The following is a 15,079-nucleotide window of genomic DNA, read 5'->3' on the forward strand; positions in this document are numbered from 1 at the left end:
TATTAATCAAACATTTAAGAACACAAGTGATAATTTTAATTTTTTTCCTCTGACTCTGACTTTTGTGTTATATGTAGTTTTTCTTCCTTATCTTAGAGAATAATTGGGCTTAAAGAATCTCAGAAATCTCAGTTAAATTTTGCCTAGCAAAATGTTGCCTGGCATCATGAATTACAAAGAATGTTTTTTAGCACCCATCTCTGAAATTGATTTCTGTAATGTAGTTACAACTCTGTAAGAGTATTTTTTAACATAAAATTTATTTTTCTGTACTTTTGCTTTCAGTTGGTGAGTCCATACAAGATGGCAAATCAGGATCTGGCGAAAAGATAAAAAAACGTGTGAAAACTCCCTATTCTCTTAAACGATGGCGTCCTTCCACCTGGGTCATCTCCACTGAGCCACTGGACTGCGAGGTCAACAACAATGGCAGTGACAGGGCAGTTCATTCTAAATCCAGCACCGCTGTTTACCTTGCAGAAGGAGGCACTGCCACAACCATGGTGTCTAAAGATATAGGAATGAACTGTCTGTGAAATGTTTCCAAGCCTTTGAAGTGAAATTATTTTTTGCATCATTTAAATGTGCAGAAGACATTTTTAAAACTGCTTCTCCTCCTGTCAGTACCCTTCCAATCCCTGCAACAAGGACTTGCTTTAAATAGATTTCAGCTATGCAGAAAAATTTAGCTTATGCTTCCATATTTTTTAATTTTTTTATGTTTTTGCACTTTTGTTTAGTCTTGCTAAAGTTATATTTGTCTGTTATGACCACAGAATTATATGTGTGTGTATCAAAAGTGGTCTCAAAATATTTTTTTAAGATAAAAAGCAAAAAACATTGTATGCTGATAATCAGTTTGGACCAGTTTCTAAAGGTCATTAAAACAGAAGCAAATTAAGACAGTTTTGACTGCAATGGTGTCTGGTATCCATGTTTTATTTCTGGGCACAAGCTAGTTTATACGTTCCTGAACATACTCTCTGTTGGACATTCTTCTTCTTGTGTTTTGTTTGAATGTGCAATAGTCTATAGGCCAGAAATAAACTTTCTTGTAAGCTCTCTTCCTAATAGAGTATACATTCTTCCATAATATAAACATTTTTTCCCCTGTCCCCCATATATTTTGGTAGATCTGTTCAGTGACAGTGAATTTTGCACAAGAGAAAGCAGCTACCTGATTTCTTATTTTCTCCTTATGGGATATGCAGAAACACTGTCTTAAAGGGCTCTAAAAGAAGGAACAAAACCTAATTTGAAATGCCATTTCTTCTTACCTTCCAAATACTAAACATTTCCTTCCAGGCATTTTTTATGCCAGTGATCATATCTAGGGCCTCATACATGCAAGGCATGCGCTCTACCACTGAGATACATCCCAGTCCCTCTTCCAACATTTTAAGAATTACATTTAGTTCTGGTTTTAGAGTTCATAAGAGAGCATAGAACAAATCAGAGAAAATTGAATAATAGCCTTTTTTAATTTTTATTTTATTTTTGTATGTGTGATCATGTTCATACTCATTTATTTAAGAAGCACATTTTTTATTGAAAAACTTATAGTAGTATACTTATATGGAATTTTTAAGTGTTATAGCCTTCATTTGCTGAGTGGGCCATCTTTGGTTTTTTGTTTTGTTTTGGGGCCACATCTGGCAGGGCTCAGAGGTTACTCCTAGCTCTGTGCTCAGGAATCACTCCTGGCAGGGATCAGGGGACCTTATGGGATGCCAGGGATTAAACCCAGGTCACCCATGTGCAAGGCAAATGCCCTACCCACTTTACTATTTCTCTGGCCACACATTGCCTATTTAAAAAAATAAAAAAACTTCTAAAGTAATTCATAGTTTTGAACCTATCTTTTTATTCCTTTTCCAAGCAAAACCTGGTAACTTATCTGAAAATTATTCTTCTTCCCATGACCTAAAACACTGTGTAGAAAAATCATTCATCCGGCATGCCAAATCCCCATTGGAGAAAGGATTGCTGCCAGTCCTTTTCCTTTTAGTAGACTGAGACTTAAGTCTGTTTTCAAAACTATATTTCTTCACTAATCCTATTTTCATAATGTCTCCTCTTGCCAGTTGTTCACATATTCTTTAATATGTGTGCAACCTTTATTATTTACATTAGATCTTACCTTTCAGTGATAACATATATCCCTGAAATTGTGCTTTTTAAAGCTTCTTTGCTTCTTCCATTAATAACTGTTTTAAAACTACAACCTCTGCATTGTTTTTTAAAATAAAGCACTTTCTTTAAAATAAGGGACCTTTTTAGAAGTCACACATTTTCACTCAATCTGCAAATAACAATGATAGCACTAAGAGAAATATGCGAAAACCCAAATTTCTGATTTAGGTTTTTATCTCAAATAATATTTTCTCAGCCATATTATTCTATTTTCATAGTTTAACTAAAAGAAGCTTCATATTCCTCATTTGCTGTCCAATATGCTTGTGACTGACTTGTGTATAAGCCTTCTTTTGTTTGACATCTTCTATGAATTTCTGAGTTAGGTGTTAACCACACTTTACTCAGCTAAATTACTAATCAGTTTTAAATTTTTAGAAGATTGACCAGTGCCTAGGATTACTACCTTTTCTGTTTTATTGACCCTTCTCTTGATTCATAGCCCTATCAATATTCTTCTATCATAAAACCTTTTCATTGTTTTTCTTTTCTATGGCAAGTTACTTTTATCATTCCCAGCAAATTTTATTTAGTTCTCTTGCTTTTGTCTTCCACTATATTTCAAGATACTGTTTTAAACATTTGTAAGACATTGGTGGTCAAATAAATTATATTCCATCTCCAATTTGAAGCACTGAAGAATAAATGAACATTTGAGATAAAATTCATTTTTTCTTGGCAGAAAGAGGAATTATATTACATCCTATTACACTTTGTTTTCAGGCCAGTTGATTATTTTTTCAACTTTTTAAAATGTGTAATCAAAAAATGCAAAACTTACATGCTAAATTTTTTAAATGTCCATTTTGTGAAGCATGCTTAAAACAAATAATTATCCATTTTTTTAGTGTACTCTAGAAAAAGTAGAAGTAGAAAATGTATATAATTTTAATAAATTTTAAATTGTACATCAGGTTTACTTTAGCATCTATAATATACAAGTAAGCAAAATTACTGTGACTTAAATTTTATTTGCTAACTTTATTTATCTAATGAGAAATGTTTCATTTTTTGATAAGTGTGTCTGAAAGCTAATATTTATTACCAAATTTTGGATGTAGAAAAACATTGCATTCTTTTAAATTAAAAACCATTTAATAAAAAAAAAATTCTTTTTCTCTAAAGTATTAAAACCTCTTAAAAACATCATAATAGGTTATCAAAGTCTAATGTTAATTCTCGTAATTATTTTAATTATGTAACAGTATTAAATCATTGAAAGAACTTGATTAAAATTGTGTTTAATCAAAAATTAATTATAATTCCTAAAATATTATATTTCTTTTAAAATATATAATTGGGGGGGAGCATATCACCAGAGTAAAAAGTTTTGGGAAAGCACAGGAATGAAATAATACTAATTGACTATCTATTATATATTTAATACTGGGCTGTCCACAGTCTGCCTTTTTAATCTGCTTTGCAATCATATAAAGATTGTAATTAATATTTCCACTTTACAGATGAGGAAACCAAAGGTAAGAGAATCTAATATACCCAAAGTTCACATCTAGTAATAGACAAGCTGAAATTTTAAACTTGTTTTGCCTCTCTTCATATCTCTTTCATCTACACCACACTGCCTACACACTGTGTGATAGGATATGTAATGGACTAACATTCTGTAAGAAATTTAGTCATTATATTCCAGCACAATTATGGCTTGTATTTAAGCCTAACCAGATACCTTAATGACTTTAGAAGTTAGGCAAACTTAAGATGTGTAGACTTGTTCTATGCTGATTGTTGCTTAAGGAATAATTACTGATTCAAGATAAAATTTTAATTTCACGTCCACCATAAAATCATTTTACTTCTCTTATTTTTGGTGTTCTTATATTGTAGAACATAAAGGAAATTTTAAAGGAAAGTAAAGGTAGCCTGTGGGAACTGAGCTGTTTTTTCTTTAATTGATTTAACACTATATTTGGAGAAATAGATTTAACAAGACTTTTCATTGTATTAATCCATCTTGAAAATTTTTACTTTTAGTAACTTTAGAAGATGTACTATTACAAAGTACTAGTTGAGCAGGATGTAAGAAGATAACAGGAGACTGTCCCTTTATAAAGCAGTTAGTGTAGCTTCCTATGTGTGTCCATTTGGTTCTTAATGTGAAGGTAATTAGAGAAAAGTAGGAACACACAAGTATTCAGTGGGAATTGTTACGGAATTTGGCAGTTGTTTTTATTTAACATAATGGGGCCTGAATCATGGTACTGGGGTAGGGCACTTACCTTAGGGCCTGAATTAGAGCCAATCCGGCATCCCATATGGTCCCCTGAGCACTGCCAGGAGTGACTCCTGAGTGCAGAGCCAGGAGTAACACTTGAGCATCATCAAGTGTGGCCCCCCTCCAAAAAAAAAAAAAACTGACAAGTTTGACTTCTAAAGCCAAATAGAATACCTGGTTAGGCAAAAATTTATTGAAATTTTTATTTTCTATAAGCCTCATTAGTCGAAGTAATTTAAGATGGTAAAAATATTTCAATAAATTTTGCTCTTTTCATATTTATGAAAGTAAATATTTTATTGGAAGTAGCTGCTAGAATTTGAAATTGCATTGTATTTCTATGCAACCTTTTATAAATTTATGTTGAACTTAATACCATTTATATGCTGGATATTACATAACTATTTACAGATTATCTTATATATTAATTTACCTTTGAGGCTATCTTAAAGCTAGCATCTGCACAAACATGTTAGTTGATTATTGAGACTAGTTATTCTAGAAATTACCACTTCCATATATATGGTTTAAAAGGAGTCTTTCAGACTGGGATGTTTCTAAGTACCCATACATTTGACTATTAGTCTGCTTTTAGCACATAAAATTGAATTTTAACTTATACAGTTCTGAATTATGCAAACTTTGGCCAAAGTTACCTTGCATGATTCCCCTCCTACGTATACTTTTATTAAATAAATACGGCAAATGACTGTTTTAGCTAGTTACACTAATGTTATTATCAAAAGAAGGCTTTTCTACAGGTTCCCAGATTAAAGAATCCTAGGAAATCTTACGGTGTTTTGGTGCACAGACATATTACTTTTCTTCAGTCTCTTCTTTCTTTGTGTTGGACTTATTCTGTCCCTTGATTATTTTACTCGCAGTCTTCTCAGTCAGGCAAGTTTTAATCATTTCTGCTTCCCTTAACTTTCATTTTATTTTCCTTTCTCTTATCCAGTTAGTAAAAATAGAGAGCACTTGACCCTTCTCACCAACATTTTTGTTCTTCAGTATGCTTTGAGCTTTTTCTCTATTAACATCTAAGTCTCAGTTCTTCAGTCAAAATTGCTTTGGTTCACTTAGAATTTTCTTCTCAGTACTATTTTCATTATTTATATATTTAAATACTTAATATTATGTTATATTCAAATTCATTATGCCAGTTAAGTAAATAGCTTACTAGGATTGAATTAAGAACCAAGATGTTATTAGCATTTAACAATGGATCAGATCATGAGATTGTCAGCAAATTACTCACATTTTGTATCACCTAAAAGTTTCTATCAATTTGTATTGTATGATTTTATATTATCATTAGTTAAAACTAAAAAGCCATGCATACAGAATTATGTATCATTTTGCCATTAAAAATTTAACCTATAATGCAGCGAGCTTAACATTTATGATTGAGCCACACATTTTTGTGCTTTTACTTATATTAAATATTTTTTCAACAGAAAACCCTTCAATAATCAGATATCTATGGCCCTTTTTGCAAATCATTTTTGAAATACAGTTTTGCGATGTAGGCAGGGCTGTACCAATTTTCATTTAAATTTTAAGTGACAGATTCAAGTTAAGTGTTTGTGCATATAAAGAAAAATTTATGATTTTATCTCATAACTGATACACTTGAAATAAAATACTTCAGAAAAAATGTATGCTATATATTAAAATTATTCCCCAAATTAGCCATTCTTAAAAATTTTAGTCAATTATTTCTGTGCTACTTGTAGTGTCACTGTTAAATGTTATAGCATTTTTTAAAAATTAAGAATCCAGATTATTAAATCTGGATAGGAGAGAAGGAATCTTTAGAAACAAATCACATAATTAGGGTGTTCCTGTTTATGATTTTTTTTTTTTGGACAGGGGAATCGGGAACCAGGAGAAGAGGTAACAGAACAAGAATTTATTTTTTATTTTTTATTTTTATTTTTACTTTATGTAAAGTACAGCTATTTATTCAGTCACTGATTAGGCTGATTGAATTGGGCATGAACTCCACCTTTAAACTACAATTTTTAAAAAATGTTTTGAAAGGCAACTTGTGATTTTTCCCATTACATGTACATTTTGACTTCAGAACCATTTTTACGTTTTAGATTCATGCTACAGACATAATAATTACTTAAAAACTCAGGGCCCCTTCATCTTTTTTGCACACTGAACATTGAAAAACTTCAATAGTTAGCAAACAGTTATAGTTAAATAAGTAATGTGTTTTGTGGCGCATGGTTCATTTAATGTTTTACCTTATGATTTGGTTTAATTTGCATAGGTACATCACATTTCATTAATCATAAAGTCTTGCCCAGTTCTATAATTACTGAATAGAGGGAAAATGACTCAGCTAACAGGCTACATGTTGCAGCATATTTAGGCCTTAGTGTTGGAAGCGTCACCTTCAAACCATTTCTGTTTCTTAATTAGTTATACATGATGGGACAAATCATTTCATTTCGTTTTGTTTTTAATGGGAGATTTTAGTAAAGTAGTTCCTCTGAGATATAATTTTCTTGAGGTAGTAAAACATAATACTGTCTTCTAAAAGTGAGCTAATATATGTTTGTAAGAGCTTTGATGGTTCTGAGAAGGTAAACTATGGTAACCTATTTATTGCATTGTCAGATCCAAATAGAATTTTTCTTTCAAACAGGTAAATTCAAGCTCCAAATTGGTATGCAGTATATTTCAAATACTAGGAGTGAATTTATTTGTAACCCGTCTCTTGTCTCAGGCTCTCTACCTTATTACCAATCAATCCTTTTAAATAAAATAAAGAAACATTTTAAAAGACGCTTAACAGGAAAGAAAACTAAATTGCTAAAAGATGCAATTAAAAAATAGGTTCTGGTTTAATATTGAATTGCTTGGCTTCTGTGGCTTTCCTTTTTCTGGTCACATTTATTTATTTAAACAGTTTGTGTATGTCTTGTTATGTTTCCATGGATATTATATTGTATAAGTGTTTGTATAAGCTGGAATCATTCTTAGTTTTCTGTTGATAATTTTTCCAATAAAAATAAGTGGATAATTGTAAAATACACTAACTCTTAGGGTGTTGTAGTAGCTGAAACATGAAGATGTGTAGCTGCCATGCTTTTTCTGAATGGACAAGAGAAACAGAGCTACAGAGTATTCTCTGAGGATGCTTTTCTGGAATAGGAAAAGCTGAAAAATATTGGCAGTTCCCTCAGAACCCTCTTTCTTGTTAACGGGTATCTTTTGTTGGTGTGTTTTGCTCTTACACTACAGATAGATATCATATATGAATTTATGAATAATTACTTTCAGTTATTTTGCTTTTGTATAAGCTGTCTGAGACCTTGCTATGCTGTACAAGTTGTGTTTGATGGATCAGTGTGAGTATGAAATAAAGCAAATCACTTTTCTTTTGTATTATCTATGGATGCCACTATGAAAGCTGACATTAAGCCACTAAAGAGTTTTCTATCAATAATTGTAAGTAAATGCTTTGATATATATAAACCTAAATAAAAAAGATTGTATTGATACAGAAGAGACATTGGAGAAGGAGATTTTAAGACAGTTCTTTAGGTTTAAAATGGCTTGCTGTAAAATGGTGCATTATTCCATTTATTAAAGATCATATTAATGACAACAGTAATTGTATCTTGATTTTTATAAGGTCACCAGAAATTATTATTGTTATTATGTTTCCAGAATATTCCCCCTAGATATAAATGTTATATCTTCTATGACCTCCATTACTCAGTATTATATATTCCCAGGCCTCATAAGTTAGCTTCTGTTAGAATAATAGTCAAACATAGTATATGCCAGGCACTGTTTCAATTAATATATATTATTGATAATTTTCAAAACAATTCTTCAAAATATATACCACTGTCCTTTAGCTTGTTAAATATTTTACCAAAGCCACGAATTGACAAAGATGAGATTATACCACATATATATAATATATATTTTAACTATAGTTTTCAAGCTCTAGTTATTAGAAACTAACTCAAAAGTAAAAATGGGAAATGGTACATTGGTTGAATAGCATAGCCAGGAGGAACATAGCTGAATAGTTTGAGGACATTAAAATTGTAGAAACATGTAGTAAAGCAACCATCTCTATTGGCCTAATATGTGATTGTATTTCACATCAAGTAATTTTCTCAGCTAGATCCTTCATATTTTGAAAAGATCCTGTAAAATAATCTTAGCATAATGTATTGTGTAAAAGAAACTTTTTTTACTGTTAAGGATAATTGAAGATAGTGATTAATCTTCCTTATTCTCTAGTGTTTTTAAAATTAAAGTCTACATTTTATATTTGGTCAGCTTTTATTTTATTGGTATAATATGGTATCAATTTTTTGAAGCTGAATAATTTTCTATACTGAGAAATATCAAAAAGTATGATATGATTCTACCCTTCAGGACTTAATCCATCTTGTGGAAGAGAGAAATCCTACCTAGAAAATGACTATGCCCAAAACAAAAGAATTTAGAATTTGTAAGTATCTAATTGAGTGGTTAAACTAGAAGCTCAATACGCAAGCAAACTTTCATCTGGGTTAAGCAGGGACTTGAAAAGATAGGTGGAAGTTCAACAAATCAGGAAGGTGGAATATTTATTCTTTGTTTTCTTTGGAGGGATTTGAATCATACTTTCTAATGTTTCGGGGCTACTCCCAGGAATGGTTGGAGGACTATGCAGTCCTGGGATGGAACCAGGCTTCCAAAGCATGCACTCCAACCCGTTAAGCTGTCTCTCTAGCATGGGCAGAATATTTGAAGTGACCAAGGTTAAAGAAGAATACAGACTGAAAATACAGCAGAATAAGTAGATCTAAACAGAGAGAATTCTGAAAGCCAGACCAAACTATTGAGTTACACTTGCTATCATAAACTAGATATCACTTGGTGTCATAGAGAGATCAGAGTTTCTTAGGAAAGTAAGTGACCGAAGGAATTTGAACACATGCTCTAATTGAAAGACTAAAACGTAAATACTATGGCAGTAAATAGTAAGGATACCTAATCCAACTTTATTAAGCCAGTTTTATTAATTTTTCCTTTTTGTTATAACTTTCCTGACTGAAAATATGACTAGGAATTTGTCAGATGATGAACAAACCCTTTAAGCAGAAGTTGTAGCACCCACACATCCTTGTGAGAATGGAGGTTTTTCAAAGTAAAGGAAAGATGTTCTATAAGAGTATAATATGGGGTACTGGGTGGGAAAGTACGGGAGAAATGATACCGAAGAACACATGACCTAGATAGTACTATATCATAGAAGGGCTAGCTTACAATGCTGTTTGTTCTAGAAGTCAATGAAAGCATTTGCACAAAGGAGCTTTAAAATAAATATGAAGAATAGATTGAGAGAAAGGTAGCTGAATATAGAAACCTGGACAATACTCTGATAATAGATAACAAGAGCTTCAACCAAGAGTGAAGTCATGTTAGTAGGAAAGGACAGACTGGGTCAGAGAAAAAAAAATCAAGATACTGTGAGCCCGCTCGAGCAAATCGATGAACAATGGGAGGACAGTGCTACAGTGCTATTGTGAGCCATTCCAATGAGCATTGAAAGAGGTAAAGACCAACATTAGGGTTTCAGTTTGGCAAAAGGACTGACCATAACTCAGGGAAATTAAAAATGTCAGGGAATATGTGATTTACCGAAAGGTCTATAATTATAATATTTAAAAATAGAAGAGTTTTTATTCTGTTCTATTATTATATCATGAGTTCATATTTCTGGTTCCCAAAATACATGGATATAGTTTTCACCAATTGTTTCTTAGAAATGCTTTCAGGAAGAGAGCCTTCCTTGGAAGTAACACAAAAATTCAATTTGCTTTTCAAAAAAAATAGTGTCTTATTTATTGCACATAGCAATTTACTAGGATATTTTGGGGGTTGCCCTGTTCCTGACCTATAAAACTGAGCATTGAGCTTTAAAGGGAACAATAGCAATAATAGGATGCCCTAAAATGGTAGATAGCAAGGAAGTTGTGTTGATCATAAGTCATCTTCAAGAAAGGCAAGTTGTGTTTCTTTTTCCCAGAGTTTCCCTCTTCCAGGATATCATCAAAATCTTCCTCTCTCAACGTAGGACCTCTTCCCTCACCCTTTATTTAATTAGAACAGTGGGAAACTCCAGAGAATTTTCCCAAGAATATAAGAACCAAATGTGTATTTAATTTTTTTAATAAAGTAAAAGAAACTTTACCATGCCATGCAGCACTGGAAATCAAACCTGGGGTTCTATGTATGCTAAGCATGCACTCTTGTCCTTTGAGCTATCTCTCCAAATCCAAGATTAAATAGGAAAACAAATTTTTTCTCCTTAGATGTCATGTAGAAACTTAGAGTTACTTGGACTTTGGGAATGGGGTGTCAAACTTGGAAGTGCTCAGGACTTCTGGCTCTGTGCTCAGGGATCACTCCTGGAGGTTCTGGGGAATCATATGTAGTGCCAAGGATAAAACCCAGGTCAGCCTCATGCAGTGCAAATGCCCTTTCTGCTGTACTATCTCTCTGGCCCCTGAATTACACAGATTTTTTTAATAAAAATTTTATTTTCTTTTAAAAGTTAATAAGGTTGTTAAAATTACTTGTTTATGTGGGCAGAGATAGTACATGGGTTTAGGTGCTTTCTTTGCATGTTACGAACCTCAGTTTGAGTCTCCAGAACCCCATATGGCCTCCTGAGCAGAGTCAAAATAGCCCCCGAGCATAGTTGGATATGCCCCAACACCCCCACTCACCACCACCAACCACCACACCAAAATCATTTGTTTGTGACACTGTGGATGCCTTCTAAGTGCCACATTTCTTATTGAAAAAAAAATTCAGCAAAATTTAAAAGTAAAATATCTTAATCTACTCTCAAGGTTTGTTGCCCCTATTTAGGAAAGATTCAAGCTCCAGTGTTGGTCACACTTGGCCACCACACACACACACGCACACACACACACCACTATCCTACTATGGGGATATTTGGTCTTTAGTTTTTAGTTTCTTCCTACATCATGCAATTTTATACTCAGATGCCAGTTGTCTAGACAACCCAATGCTTCCATCAGGTTATCCATGGTTAAAGCTCCCAACCTAACATTCCAAGTTGTCCACAGTGCAGCTGCTTTCTTTCAGTCTTCATTCTCTACTTTGTAGTTATAGCTGTGTTATAGTTATAGTGCCTCCATATTGAATTGTCAGTCTTTGTATCAAAGAGGGATTTATGGGGGTGGGGGAGTGGGGAGATTCTGTCCTGAAGAACTGATTTTAACTTTAAAAATTTTACAGTAGATTCTCATTCAACCCCTCTTAACCAAATATCTTAGTCCACCTATGTTCTCTATGCTTTTAAAAGGAGCTCAACTGCTACTTTTCATTTGCAAGTGATTTGTGGTTCATCTTCAGGATTAAAATTGACCCAAATGAGAAGCACTGAGAGAATGTGCAGATATACTATATGCAGACCCCCACCCACACAAAATTTTAAACGTGAATGTAAACATTACCCATAAAAAAAATTAAGCAGGAAAAGTGAGTTAGAGTAAGTGGACTTAGAAAGCAGGTTCTCTGCACCGGACTGTTTCATTCTGGACGCCCCAGAAGGGGGGCAGGTAAGACCCCGCCCTGCCCCCAAGGGACCCAGCACTGGCAGCTAAAAACCTCCAGAACTCAACCACCACCATGCCGCTCTCCAAAAGTTCTAGCGAACATCACCCATGAGTGATCCCATTCCTGAACCGTCATTTGAGGCCATCTGATTCTTCACACCACACACGCTACACATACTCCTAGAGTACTGCACCACATTTGATGGGGTTCAAAGTAGAAGGCAACCAATCTTAAAGGGAAATATGTTTTTTTTTTACAGATAGACACACACACACACATATATACATGTATATATGTGCATACAAGGCTCAACCTTTAGCAACTTGTTAGTGATCTCTTATATAAGGGCTTAATGGCCCTTCGGTGAAATACAACAATCTTCACACTCTTTCCTCTAAGAAAACATTTTTTGTAGCATCTTCAGCAGTTTTTCATAACAAACAATACAAAATATATTATTTCGGTTCTGCTTTGGGCCAGGATGGAAAACATCCGAAATATGGTGGTGGGAAACTGTAATGTTGGTGGGATTGGTGTTTCAATATTAAATGTAATCAAATATTGTGAACTACTTTATAAAATAAAAATAAAAAAAGAAAGCGGGTTCTTTGGTTAAATGCTGTTATCCTCTTGGGGTTTTGTTGTTGTTGTTGTTTGTTTGTTTGTTTTTGCTTTTGGGGTCAGACCTGGCAATTCACAGGGGTTACTCCTGGCTCTGAACTCAGGAATTACTCCTGACTGTGCTCAGGGGACCATATGGGATGCTGAGAATCGAACCCAGGTCGGCCACGTGCAAGGCAAACGCCCTACCCACTGTGCTATCGCTCCAGCCCCCTCTTGGTTTATTGTTTGTTTGGTTGGTTGGTTGAATTTTTTCAGATGGTAATAAAGAGCAGAAGCACTATTTCTCGGGTGCTCAGCAGCAAGTCTGTACACCACTTTGACCACTGGATGGCTCTCATACTTCATACTCCAAGAACTGCAACAACTGGATTCCTTTCTTTTCAGTCGTGGTATGTCTTGTGAAATTTGCTTCATAATATTTTTGCGTTTATTGTGAATAAAAAGCAGAAGTGACCCTATTAATACTACTTATTTATTATTACAATATACAAGCTACCGAGAGTACCTTGCCCGCACGGCAGAGCCTGACAAGTTATCCATGACATATTCAATATGCCAAATACAGTAACAAGTCTCACAATGGAGAGGTTACTAGTACCCACTTGAGCAAATTGATAATCAACGGGAGGACAGTGCTATCAGGACTGCTTTATATTGAATGAGAAGACTTGGGCTACTGGATCTACAAGTTACTCCTCTTCAGAAAACGCAATGCTCTACATCACAAATCATCAGGGAGATGCAGATCAAAACAACTATGAGATACCACCACAAACCATAGAGACTGGCCCACATCCAAAAGAACAAAAGCAACCAGTGTTGGCACGAATGTGGCGAGAAAGGGACCCTCCTTCACTGCTGGTGGGAATGCCGACTGGTTCAGCCCTTTTGGAAAATAGTATGGACGATTCTCAAAAAATTAGGAATTGAGCTCCCATTTGACCCAGCAATACCACTCCTGGGAATATATCCCAGAGAGGCAAAAAATATATAGTCAAAATGGCATCTGCACTTGTATGTTCATTGCTGCACTCTTCACAATAGCCAAAATCTGGAAAAAACCTGAGTGCCCGAGAACAAATGACTGGTTAAAGAAACTTTGGTACATCTACACAATGGAATACTATGCAGCAGTTAGAAAGGATGAAGTCATGAAATTTGCAAACAAGTGGTTCTACATGGAAAGTATCATACTAAGTGAAATGAGGCAGAAAGAGAGGGACAGACATAGAAAGATTGCACTCATCTGGGAAATATAAAGTAACAGAATGGGAGACGAACACCCAAGATTAGTTGAGATAAGTACCAGGAGGTTTACTCCATGGCTTGGAAGCCGGAAGCACACAGTGGGGAAAACACAGCTCAGATAGAGAAGGGAACACCAAGTAAAGGGTGTTTGGAGGATTTGCTCGGGATGCAGGACATGCTGAAAGTAGACTATAGACCAAACACGATGACCACTCAATACCTCTATTGCAAACCACAACAACACCCTAAAGGAGAGCAAAAGGGAATGCCCTGCCATAGGGGTGGGGGGGTGGGAGTGCTACTGAGTTCACTGGTGGTGGAGAATGGGCACTGGTGGAGGGATGGATACTTGATCGTTGTATGACTGAAACACAAACACAAAAATATGTAAGTCTACAACTGTACCTCATGGTGTTTCACTAGTAAAATATATATATATATATTTACATATATATACATATATATTTACATATATATATATATATCAAGGCTAAGACTTAACATGGTTATCCTTACTGTGACCTGGTTATTCTATGACTTCATTTCAGTCTTGCAATGAAAGATAATTTGTAATTCCCGAAACGTATGGAGAGATGTCTAATCCAGATCTTAAACACTTTTTTCTAAGACTAGTATCTGTCAGGACTAGTTTAGCAGAGTTTTATGAAGTCATTTTGTAAGCAAGGTTAGGCTTCAGACTTTTAAACCATTATTGACTTTGGCTATCTTGGTACTTCATTTTGTGATACATTTTCATCTTTCATCTTGCTTCATTTTATACTTTAAAATTATTTTACCTTATTTAATTATACCTAAAAATTATTTTTTATACCTTAACATTCTTAACATTAACAATTATAGGAAAGCCTTCAATATTACTCTGTATATCATTAAAAGTAACAAAATGTACCATTTTCCTATAATTTAATCTTTTCTCTTGTTTCCATTAAAATGCTTTTATGTATATAAACTGACGGGAAGTTTATCAATTGTTAAGAAATTATTTGGAAACCGTAACTGGTAAATGCAATTTCTGATATCTCTTGTTAAAGATGAAAATGAAATAACGAAGAATAAGATATCATTATATTAAATTCAAACACGAGTTTGGATTGGTTACCAATTTTAGGAACTTTGGGTATATATATATATGTATATATATATATA

General features: G+C 33.9%; 1 protein-coding gene across 1 annotated transcript in view; it reads left to right on the forward strand.

Moving 5' to 3' along the window:
• The window catches only part of BMPR2 (bone morphogenetic protein receptor type 2), a 180,637-nt gene extending 172,586 nt beyond the window's left edge, over positions 1–8,051 (forward strand). Inside the window, exon 13 of the mRNA XM_056111883.1 lies at positions 286–8,051. Coding sequence (XP_055967858.1) covers positions 286–536 — 251 coding nt within the window. The 3' untranslated portion in view covers positions 537–8,051. The remainder of the gene's footprint in view (positions 1–285) is intronic.
• Positions 8,052–15,079: the final 7,028 nt, after the last annotated feature.

Source organism: Sorex fumeus, unplaced genomic scaffold (assembly GCF_029834395.1).
Source record: "Sorex fumeus unplaced genomic scaffold, SorFum_2.1 ptg000014l, whole genome shotgun sequence".
Classification (NCBI taxonomy): Eukaryota; Metazoa; Chordata; class Mammalia; order Eulipotyphla; family Soricidae; genus Sorex; species Sorex fumeus.